Source organism: Crinia signifera, chromosome 5 (genome assembly GCF_055691185.1).
Source record: "Crinia signifera chromosome 5, ASM5569118v1, whole genome shotgun sequence".
NCBI lineage: Eukaryota > Metazoa > Chordata > Amphibia > Anura > Myobatrachidae > Crinia > Crinia signifera.
In genome coordinates, this window is record NC_139221.1 from 209,922,022 (window position 1) to 209,934,670 (window position 12,649).

General features: G+C 43.4%; 1 protein-coding gene across 3 annotated transcripts in view; it reads left to right on the forward strand.

Moving 5' to 3' along the window:
- The window catches only part of AOAH (acyloxyacyl hydrolase), a 171,661-nt gene extending 159,447 nt beyond the window's left edge, over positions 1-12,214 (forward strand). For 2 of the 3 annotated variants that reach the window (XM_083188483.1, XM_083188482.1), the window contains 2 exons: positions 2,025-2,101; positions 11,419-12,214. In XM_083188483.1, coding sequence (XP_083044609.1) covers positions 2,025-2,101; positions 11,419-11,547 — 206 coding nt within the window. In that variant the 3' untranslated portion in view covers positions 11,548-12,214. The remainder of the gene's footprint in view (positions 1-2,024; positions 2,102-11,418) is intronic. The other variant, XM_083188481.1, reaches the window with a different exon arrangement.
- The last annotated feature ends 435 nt before the right edge of the window (positions 12,215-12,649 follow it).

Below are 12,649 nucleotides of genomic sequence, written 5' to 3' on the forward strand. Positions count from 1 at the left end.
CCCATTAGCCCATTTTGTAGCTGAGGGCTGGGGCTTTCCAACGAGTCCAGCCCTGTGTCTCTAGCCCCCTGGGAACCAGAGATACTGCCAGGCAAAGCTGGAACGTTTTCCCTATAGGATAACATGGGACCCGCTAATTCCGACCCCCACCCAGTTCAACGGCTGCCAGTTCCCCCTTCGGCATCACTGAAGCTCGAGGTTGATCTCAGTCTAACCCAAATCGCTGGGCCTTCAATTTGATACCAGGCTGGATCCAAATGGGTTAATTGGTTCCAGGGATATTGAGGTTAAACCTTTTTTTTTTTTTTTTTCCTTTCTTAAATGTAATTTCATGACTGTTTATGTTCTTTGAGGGCAGTCTTCTCTGGAATCAAACAGCCCAGTTTCACAAGACCAAAATCATTTAAAGCCAACTCAAAAGTTCTTCAATATGATACTGGTGTCATGTAAATGGGTCAGTTGGTTCCAAAGATATAGCTGGTTGGTTAAAGGGGGGTAGGGAGCGGGGAGTGGTTTTCTCTCCCCCTCACACCAGAAAATGCAGGGACTAGGCTGGTGTACAAGGGGTCAGCCTGGGAATGTCCCTGCATGATCCTGGGACCATATTCCCGGGTAAATCCCTGCATTTTCTGTTGTGAAAGGGGTATTATTTTAAATAGCCGTGACCTGCAGTGCTCTGAATACAGCCGGGCAGCCCCCTGCTCTCTGCCCAGCTGTCAATGACTATCACCCCTTCAGCTTCTGCTCCAATTCTTCTCCCCGCTTTCACCTAAGCCTGCCCCCCCTTAATCATGTGGTGCTAGCGCCCGGCATGCTCCCCCGACGTCACACACAACAACAGCGCGCACAATATTTCAAATGTCCACTCGGCTAGAGGAGACACCAGGAGGGGAGTGGGAGCGTGCTCTGCACTGCATTCTGCTATGCTCCTCTCCTCATAGAAGCAGCTGCACTGCTCTCCATCTCTCCCTGCAGCAGCAGCGAAGGCTCATATAAAAATTTACAGTAAGTGGCACTTTTGGGGGCATTGCTTAAGGGACGCTACAAGTGGCGGTATGTGGGGCATTACGCATAATGTGTGGCTTAATGTGTAAGGGGCATTACGGTGTGCAGCATCATGTGTAAGGGGCATTACGGTGTGCAGCATCATGTGTAAGGGGCATTATGTGTGCAGCATCATGTGTAAGGGGCATTATGTGTGCATCATCATATGTAAGGGGCATTATGTGCGCGGCATCATGTGTAATGGGTACTATGGTGTGCGGCATCATGTGTAATGGGTACTATGGTGTGCGGCATCATGTGTAATGAGTACTATGGTGCGCGGCACCATGTGTAATGGGTACTATGGTGCCATCAAGCAAGAACCCCCTAGCAATGAGCACGTAGGTAAGCAACACTTATGTGGCAAATATGTAATGGGCATTACGATTTGTTATATAGTATGTAATGGGCATCATGATGTTTGGCACAATGTGTAATTGGCATTACGGCGTGTGGCTTTATGTGTAATGGGTATTACGGAGTTTGCTAAAATGTGTAATGGGCATTACTGTGTATGGTCTAAAGTGTAATACCACACCCCTTTTTGTGATGCCAAGCCTCCTTCCCATGAGGCCACGCCCCCTTTTTGCTGCGCCGCGCAAAGGTCCCCCTTCTGTTATGTCTACATCTGGGACCACCCATTGCCATAATTCTAGATTCGCCTATGGTTATCACTGGTATACACTGAAAAAATGCAATGGCCCGTAAAAGGTTAATAGTAAATTAACAGAAGCTGGTATTGCTTTTATAAATCTACTTGTTAATCACATATGTAGATTAGCACACATCCCAATTGTTTCATAGTATTAATGTAATCAATGAGAAAATTTCTCAGCTGTGTTTTACAACATGAGAACCCTGAAATGTCTGACAATGTCGTATTTGAGAAAATAGTTCAGAAAGTCTGTTTTGTATGATCAACTATGTAAAAGGTTGACCTTGCAACAAATTTTTAATTAAAATCTCATTCATTTTTTCAGTGACAGCAAAATGGGAAAGGAAAGGAGGAAAACCATGGGACCTGTTGGAGCCAGTAGATGGATTTCACCCTAATCAGGTATTGGAATTTATATTTATCACATTTATCCCAAAAGGCCTTATGTTGGGTACACACCACGACGACACGCTCACGATGCACATTGTGAGCGGGTCGTCAGTGTTTCTTCAGACCCGCTCACGATGATGCGGGGGGGCACGACCCGCTCACGATGTGCACCGTGAGCGGGTCTGATCCAATGGCGACCTGCACCCGGCAGTATGGTCGTTATTCAGATCCTACCTGCAGCAGGTAGGATCTGAATAACGACCGACCGACCTGCGGGACCGCGCATCGGATCAGTATCGGTCCACACCAGGACAGAAAATGGCCCAATCACCACGCAATCTACATCCAATTGGTCGGAATTGGATCTAGATTGAGCAGATTGGGCCCTAGTCGTCCTGGTGTGTACCAGGCATAAATGCTTTATTATAGAAATTTTAGATTAAGTTATGGAATGAAAAAAAAAAAAGAAAAGAAAAAGGGAATATCAGAAAGCTAGTCTGCTACCTTGTGATTGACATATATAGATGATAGTCCATACACAATATGTAGTAATGTAAAGCTATTTGTCATATACCAGGGAATCAGGAGATTTTTCAGATAGTTTTGGGCACTCTGGTTGATCTGACTTTGTCTGAGTTCCTTGTCTCTTGATATCCTCAAAATATCCTCTAAAAATGCCAGCATTGCTCACAGTGACTGTTTTTTAGTATAAATTAAATACAATACAGCCAAGTCAATTAATTTAAGTTTAGTTAAACATTGCACATAAAAAAAGAACAGTTGCTGTGAGCGACGCTGGCATTTTTAACGGATAGTTTGAGGATCTCCCACGTTTAGAGTACATAAAGCGTTCATGGGAGAGGGTGACATTAACAAGCACAAACCACATGGATGAGCTCGGACTGGTAATTGCCTCCCAAAAAGAGTATACGTGTGGACATAGCCATAGCAAATGCCAGAAACCAGCCTCAGACTTCAAACATTTAGGACATGCGTCCGTAACAGTACCGCCTATCCACCGTAATCTACTCGGAGTCCAGTAAACTCAGTGTAGAATATATAGCTGGATTTGCTGGAACCTGGCATACGCCGTGGCACTCCTCAGGGAGGCAACCATAGATATCCAATCCACATCCTCAATGGGCCTCAGGCCAACAATCCATTTAGTACGTAAAGCACTGAACATCAGTTCTGGAGAAGGAGAGGATAGATGAGTACAGAGACGAGCTTTGTCTTTGGATTGGTGCTTTATGGACCATCGCATGAACAGAGCACTCAGAGATTTGTGGAGCAGTGTATTTATAAAAGTAATAGCGGGGGACTGCATAAGTAGTCACTAAGGGGGTTATTTTGGTTCATTCTGACAAATTCCTTCTTAGATGGACAAAACCAAGTGCACTGCAGGTGGGGCAGATGTTACTTGTGCAGAGAGAGTTAGATGTAGGTGGGGTTTTACTTCAAAGTGAGATCTATATTGCAGTGTAACAATAAAGCAGTCAGTATTTTCCCTGCACAGAAACAACATAACTCACCCAAATCTAATTCTCTCTGCACCTTTTATATCTACCCCACCTGCAGTGTACATGGTTTTTTGTCCATCTAAGAAGGAATTTGTTAGAAAGAGTGAATCAAAATAACCCCCTAAATGTTCAAAAGAGTGAATTATGCCATCTCGATAAAGCTGTCCAATTGCAGAGACTCCAAAGGACACCCAACCAGAGCCATCTTTCAATTCATAAAGTTCAGGGAAATTTTTTCCAGTACCACCTCCACTGCCACCCATATCCTATGGGCCTGTTGTAGCAGAGGGGGGGACTGAGACGAGAGGTGTATGAGCCAATAGGAATTGCAATGATGAAAAAGGAAGACCCACCCTGCTTAAGAGAGCAACAGGTAAGACTCCATAATCACCGGGTGCAACTCATTCCACTAGCTGAGCCAACTGGGCAGCTAAATAATACTGGATATCTGGATATTTTGCTCATGCACACCAAAGGTGCCATGTTCCCGGAGACCTACACATGCACTGTAGACTCTGGCACAATGCTAGAGTCTGCTTTACTATTGGAGAGGAGGGGGTACAGACAGAGCCTGGACACAGGTCCCTCTCCTCTCATTGAGCACCTCTCTGGGAGACCTTCATCTATTTGAGTAACCTTCAGGTTGCTCACATTGGCCTTCGTAACTCTGTAGCCTGGGCCAGAAAATCTGTGTCCGAAGACAGAGACCCTGGTTTTGGCACTCCTAGAAAATTTTAGAAAAAAGAAGCCTACATCGTTCTCACCATGCCCCTAAATGCCCCTAAATGCCCCTGCGTGCATCTATGCAGGTTCTACATGTGCCGAACAGGTCCTGTATATGCGCGGGTGCCCCACTATCTGAGTTGTATGCAAAGCATCTCTGAATTTGGCTTTGCTTTTATTTGTTGTGTATCCTCACATATTTAAAAAATTACCTTGGTAATTCTAAACTGTAATGCAAATGAGTAGATTTCTTGCTAAATTAAAATATGATTTATTAGTTACAATTTTACTCAAAACGTTTAAGCTTGAAAGTCTTGGCACAGGAATTGGACTAATTAAATTTCCTGAGAGTCTTTGCCAGCTGGAGCGCATCCACTGTTGTATGGTAGTTCTGCAAGGCATCTATTTATCATTTCCTTAGGGCTTAAATAACTTGGTGAAACATGCATACAGTAACTGCATGTTATGCACATAATACCAATGCACTCATACAAATGCTGACAACAACATTCAAGTTATACAAAGCATGAATAAGGATGCTTTCCATTTGGCATGGGTTTCTGAATGCAGGCTGAATATGCTTAACAGTATCATTATGAAAGTTCTTAGGTCTTTTTTCTGGTTATAAACAGGCAACAAAAATGTATAATTTGGTACTTGTTTAGTTTCAAGGCGACAGATATATTAAATGCGATTTCATCCGATTTTGTACCTGTTCATAACCCCACTATCCACTACGCTTCCGTGGCGAGCCCCACAAGTGGATAGTGGGGTTATGAACAGGTACAAAATCGGATGAAATCGCGTCTGCCGCCGTGAAACTAAACAAGTACCTATAATTTATTGACTATAGGATTGATTTTATTTGATACTTCTGTTTAATGAGTAATGCTGAGTTTATCAGTGCTCTTATTGCACAATGGAGGTAATTCAGACCTAATCCCATGGCTGCTAAATTTGCACGGCGGCTGATTATTGATAAACTGCACATGCATACGGTTCCCAGTACACGTGCAGCAGGTCGTGGTGCAATGAATTCCTGCGGTGAGATTTAACTAGATGCGATTTTTAGGAAGTTTTTCTAAATCGCACCTCATCGCGGTTTTTAAATTCACATTTTTTGCATGAATTTGACTATTTAATGAGATGCAAATTTGCGGCAAAAAGGTGTGATGTGGTTCTGAAAATGTTCAATTTTGTGTAAGAAAAAAGATTTGACAAAAAACAAAAACCGGCATGGTGTGCCCCTTCCTGAGCATACCCAGCCCCCGGTTCAAAGAGCCAGTCCTGGTTTCATGTTTGGAGAAATCCTGATGGCCGAACATAATTGGCTGGTGGGCAGAGCCACATCTATAAACAGAAGACAGGCTTCTGTCTACAGCATGGGTCTTCCAACTGTGGCCCTCCAGATGTTGTGAAACTACAAATCCCAGCATGCCTTGCCACAGTTTTAACACTCCCTTATAGCAAAACTGTGGCAAGGCATGCAGGGATTTGTAGTTTCACAACATTTGGAGGGCCACAGTTTGAAGACTCATGGTCTACAGCATTACATGGGTCCCGGAGAAGCACAGAAGCCGGCTGGTGAGTATGTTTTCTTTCAACAGGAACACCACATGGATTCTACTGGACAAGGGGACCGAACTACTATCAACATAGGTAAGTATCTGTATGAATGGGCTCTGTATGTATTAAAGTTTTATTTCTCTGGTGTGTGTGTGTGTGTGTATTTATGTAACTATTTGTACTGCTGTGGCTCTCCAAGTCCCTACATGCAGTACAGGCTTACTGGGACTAGTAGTTCCACAACAATACTAATAATATTTTCTTCTACTTTTGCACATTTATCAGCCCAATACCCACCACCCAGTGGCATTGGGGACAGCCCTGGGCTTCAGCATGGGCTGGTAAATTCTGGAGGGGGGGGAGCCTTCATTGGGGGTCCCCACTTCCCCAGGATCCTTGCCCATGCTGACCTGTTAGGGGGGTGAATGCTTTGGCTGGGGGGACTTGTATAAAAAGTCTACCCTCTGCTGTGGCATTAGCCTTCTGGATGGTTGGCTCCGGTTCTTGAAATACGGGGGACCCCTACTCCTTTTGTCCCCCATATTTTGGGAACAAGGACCGGCCCTTGAGCCTGGTGCTGGTTTTATAAAATCTAGGGGACCCCTACTCGGTTTGTCCCATGGTTTTATGAAACCAGGACCGGCTCTTTGAGCCCGGGGCTGATTATGCTCAGGAGGGGGAATACCACGCCGATTAATTTTTTGGGGGGTGGGGGGGGGGGTTTTAACACCTTTTTTTGGGACAGAACGATGCACAGATCACACTGATCTGTGCATCGTTCTGTCAAAACCTCCCATCACACCCTGGTCTTTTTGTGTGGCGATTTTCAGTAACGTTTTTGCGAATTCGCATCCCATTAAATTTGCCATCTGGATGAGAATAGAAAAATCGCCACTTCAGAATGTGCAAATTTGCATCTCATTAAGTTGGCGATTTCGGGAAAATGTGCGATTTCGGCAGTTTTTTTGCCGAAAAATCGCAAAAAATTAAATAAAATTGCATCCTATTAAATGTCACCCCTGGTATTTTTGCTATTTGCAAGCTGTTCGCAAGCCGCTGGACAGTAAGTACTGTAGGTGTCTGTCGGTGGAAGCCAGCCATTTAGTGGGAGTGGTAGAAACATGCTGGGAGTGTCCAGGAAAACACTAGGCATGCCTGAGCGTTTTAGGAGAGAGTGTGTGACGTCCGCAACAGGTGAGATATGCTGTTTTCCATTGCACCACTAAGTAAGTCTCTGGCTACTCTGAGCCTGCGATTAGTTGTGGCCAGTCTAAAAATCATTAGATGGTGATCCTGTTACAAGGGGTTTTGGACATATTTGCATAATAATAATAATAGTAATAAATGTGTAGCCAGACACATGCATTCGCACAGCGATCACATTAATTCACAAGGCGGGATTTCACTCTAGTGGGGCGGCGTCTTAACCGAATGCTGGCCGTGCAAATTTGCAGACATGCGATGAGGTCTGAATAACCCCCAATAATATATACTATTTTCATGCCTCCCAACTGTCCCAATTTCTCTGGTCCAACAAACAAGACTTTTCCGATATCCCGGATGGCGAGGTTGGAAGGTATTCCCCAATGATCAATGCATTTTTTCTAAAAACGATGATTGTGAGCGTGGCCAGGACCACTAGGACAGTAACAACAGTACTGTAGGCATGCCATAATATACATTCATTCAGGGCACCTATGATTTATACAGGTTCACTGGCTGATAAAAAGCATCTGAAATGCAGGCATTGAATTTAGCCAGCCACATAAATCATAGGTATGCTGGATTAAAGGGATATTATGGCAAGTCTACCGTAACCAGGGCTATTTTTCAGCAGGCTCCAGCAGGAACTGAGGCCCTTATTCTAGTTCACTCTTTCTGACAAAGTATTTCTTAGATGGAGAAAACCATGTGCACTGCTTAATTTTATACTCCCAAATGTTGTCATGTATGTAACGTGGTGATTAATTTAATAAGAGATAAAGGAGCATGTGAGGATACGGGTTCCCCAATCATTCAGACACTGAGCAGATGAAACCAAAATTTACCACAGCACACACAAATAGATAATAAACAGGAACAATAGGCAAATGTAGCATAGAAATGATATGCAGGTAGCAGTCCAAACAGACAGTCCTTGTAGCGTCACAGATCCAAACGATCACTTATCCACACAGCAGTGATAGCAGATTAGTCCTCCGAATTCCACAGGGATCCCCACCTTATCACGTATTTAACACAGCCGTGATAGTGCAGGAAACCTGTATAAAGTCCACACAGCACCGGACACTCCACACAGGAGTATAGTTGGGCCCACCCAGGGCAGATGATGCGTTCCACAAGATACATAGGCAGAGTATGACCTATTAGCCTATGATCGCGACTAACATGAGGAGCTGGCCTGTGCAAGTGATTTTAAGACCTTCCAAATTCCCACAGTGCTTGCACCATCCGTGGGGTTGCCCAATTTCCTGATTGGTGGGTTCAAGCATCAGGTCTACCCCTCCTTTCTCCCTCAGCTGTCAATACCCTGCTGCTCCCCTGCTGTGTCAGGTTCCGCAATGTCTGTTAGAGTTCAGGAAGGCACAAAGAAGTGCAAATAGAAGGAACAATCACAAGGTAATTAGGTTATGCCCTGATTACCCCCTGTGGAGATTGTCTTTTGGTGAAAGATACACTTTTCCCCTGGATACTTCGTGTGTGACCATTTAATGGTAACAACATATGATCTTCAGGCTAATACTTTAGTTGGGGTCCTGGAAATACACACACACAGGGGGAATAGAGACATACACAAGATGGACTAAAAAGTACATCAGTACACATAATAAAATACCATAATTACAGTTTTACTCTAAGGGCAGTATTCAATGACAAAGTTCTCCGTGCATGGAGAGCGTTTTATTTTGCTCTCCATGCACTCTCCGAGATTCTCCCTGTTCCGGAGCCTCCTGCTCCCACTATTCAATGTATTTAAGACTCGCCGCCACTCGCGGCGAGTCTTAACCCCTGCAGCGGACGAGCGTCCGCGGCAGGGAGCTTTCAGGGAGCCGGGGGACGGAAGCAGCAAGAGAGATTAAAGTCTCCCTGGCTGCTCCAGAGGAATGTGGAGGGGAGGTGGGCTCCCCTGGACCCAGGCAGCACAGGCTGCCCCCCCTATAGCCAGCGAGGGACCCAGTATTCACTGCACCCGATCGTGCATATTAACGATCGGGTGCAGTGAATATATGAATATCTAATGAGCGGCTCGAGCGCTCCGGCCCCCTGCTGGCTGCACTGTGTAAAAAAAAAAAAATTAAAAAAAATATATTTTTTTAAATTAAATATATATTCATGTGCTATAAGCACATGAATAAAAATAGCATGCCCCTTCACAGAAAAAAAAAAACCTGATTTGTTGACACCAAAATTAAAAAAAAAACCCTTTAAGTTTAAAAGTTCACATTCCAGTTTTCCATCAAAAGATGGAGAATTGCTACACGGAGAGAGACGGAGAAAATCACTTAGAAAGACGGAGAATATTTCACATTGAATAGGGTTGCTCGCTTTTGGAGAGCAAAATGCTCCGTCCAAGGCGAACAAAGCACAAATTCTCCATAAAACACGGAGAACTTTTCTCATTGAATACTGCCCTAAGTCTGACAGAGCAGACATACTAATGCTGGGTACACACCAGAACGATGATTTCCTTGAAATCGTTCGATGGTCGCAGATCTGTTGGAGCACACAATCTGAACATGATCTGTACCCAGTCAAAGGGAGATTGACAATTTCTTACTGCAGCAGGTAAAATCTACAAAGCGACCAAACGACCAGTGGGGACGGACATCAGATCAGAATCGCATTGAAAACATGCCTAATTCTGCTGGGTTTTTTTTACATACAATCGGTCGAAATTGCATCGAAATTGTGGAAATTGAGCCCAAATCGTTCTGGTGTGTACCCAGCATTAGGCCTGCAGAGTGATAAAGTGGAAATAAAGTACCAACCAATCAGATTTTTTCATGTCACAGGCTGTAGGGCAAATGTATTAACATGCATGTAATGTTCTGTAATTATTGGAACAACAGGTGTCTGCGGCGCTCGGGATTAGCGTATTGTGTACTGGGCAGTGTAACTTCTGCAGCCACCATGCTGGAGGAATGCCAACCTCCCCAAATTACCACAAAAAAACCCAAGTAGCACTTCAGCGCCCCATGCTACTTGTTTTCTTTTCTGTAATTATTGGGTCTTGGTTTTTCCTGTAATATTGTGGAGAAGTGGGCACCCGTATCTCTCTAATGTATTATGCAGCTCACTGCTGATAAAGAGAGCCGTTATGTCCTCAGCTCCCCTTATCGGTGCCCACAATGCTTCCGTGATTTTGCTATTATTGCGAGATCCCATTCGCACCCAGAACCGGCAGTAGGGACAGCAATATCCCTGCTGTGTGGAGAGGACAACGCCAATTTATTGTTCTATTGGACAGATTCAATTATGTGCATTAAACATTAATGGCAGATTCTGCTTGCAGGCTATGGATGTGCAAGCAGATCCGCCTATCATAATAGGCAGATAAATTAATCCACCCTATGAGTATATTGTACTAATGTTTACTTTGCCCTTCATACGCCACAACTGGCAGCAAGTGATTGCTTGTTAGGAATATAGTGACGAAAAGGCCTCATGCTAAGCATAGGAACAAGGTTTTCTCTGGTGCTGGAAGGGTAATTAAAGCTATGGAGTAGATTTACTAAAGCTTCTAAAAGCTTAAAGGGTACAGTCCACTGCAACCAATCAGATTGTAGCTATTATTTCCATATTGCATCCTAGAAAATAACAGAATCTGATTGGTTGCTTGGGCAAAACAACTACTTTTCAAATTTAGAAGCTTTAGTACTGGGGTAGCCAACTCCAGTCCTCGAGAGCTAAAAACAGTTAATGTTTTCCAGTTCTCCTCACAGAATCACAAGTGAAGTAATTAGCTCCACCTGTGGATCTTTTAAAATGTGTTAGTGAGTAATGAGTGCACCTGTGCAGCAGCTAGGTTGTCTGGAAATGTAAACTGTTGGTAGCTCTCGAGGACTGGAGTTGGCTACCACTGCTTTAGTACATCTTAGTTTTGAAAATTGTGCCTGAGACACATATGAACGGTAGGACAGATCTCTTCCTCACCAATTGGATGAGCTATATAAATAAGAACAGCAACACTTGACCAATTGTTTATATATGAATGTGTGGATGAACCAATCATTTTGCTCAACAATAATGTGAGATATATATGAAATGGAAACGTCCAGGAGCAATTCATAAAAGAAAAGTACAGTACCATAAAGTTTTTGTGCACAGATTCTGACATTACAAACATTCCACGCCCCATGTACAGTAATGGTCCTTCCCCATCTAACTCACATTTTGTTCACACACTGTGGTCCCACTGAAAAAAATAAACCAATTAGAAATTTTTACCCACATAAGAGAACTTTAAATGGCTGGTTTTGACTTTGGAGTTTGGCATAACCCTTAATTTTTGTTCCACAGATTTCCTCTGCACTTGGGGCAGACTTGCTCTGGGAAGAAGCATTACAGAGATGGCCTGGAGTTTTTGGAAAACAGAATCCTTTCAACCAAGAAATTATAGCAAAATTTGGAGATCAAGGAGGACACTGACATGCTTTCAGTTGTATTATAAAATGGTTTTATTAAAATATATACGCTGACCTATTTTAACAAACAAGTTAAGTTTAGTCTAATTTGTCATGTGTATTTTAGTATAATACCATAACTTATAACTATATAAAGGTCTCTTGTATGCAATATGCAGAAGTAGATTCATTCATCTAAAAAATGGTTAGCACACATTTGTTTTTATCCAGCTATTGGCGTCTGTGCATAGCCAACCATCATATTGGAAGATAATTATTGATGTTGACTGTGAGTCTACATCTACAGAGATCTCTGGCAAAAGCTGTGAGTATGCAAAGTACCAAGCATTATTGGTAAATCTACTGAGGCTGTGTTACTTTTCTGCTCACAGAGACCATTCTATCAATGGGCTATTTTCCAAGCACCATTTGCTGGCGTAACAAGACTATTGTGATGTTGCACAATCCAGGCCTTTTTTTGTTGACCCTGATGTTACACACAGTATTGCCTATTTTCCAGGAGCATGCAAATAGATCTACTATAGATTGTAAGATTTAAAATAAGAATTTAAAAAAAGCCAATTCGATTTCAAATTGACCAATCAGATTAAAATCACATGCTCCAATAATATATTAGTGATGGTATTGGGCATAGAGTAACCACCAGATTCTGCCATTTTAGTAATGCAGCTAATAAGTTGGAATCACTACTTTGTACAAAAAAAAACCCATGCACTATAATGTGGTTTGTTCCAGAAGCAAATTGCTTCTTGTTTGCTCCTTTTTTTTATCAGTATTAACCCCTCATATGCCTGTTCTGGTAGCAGCATAATAAAAGGTGCCCATACACTTGTCCAATTGACGACAAAAACAGCCCAATCTGGAGGTGTTTAACATCCCCCTCGTGGCCGATGCGCGGTCCTGCGCACTTCGGACCCGAGATGGAGGTCAGACCTGATGCCCATCCGACCTCCGGCTCCGTTCCCCTCCCGGCTATGGGTCTCGTGCAATACATTGCATGTAAAAGAATAGCATGGCCCATACCCTGCTGTGATACATCACAGTAGTGTATGGGCACCTTAAGTCATGTCAGCCTTTTATCACTATCATAATCATAGTTTGCTGCT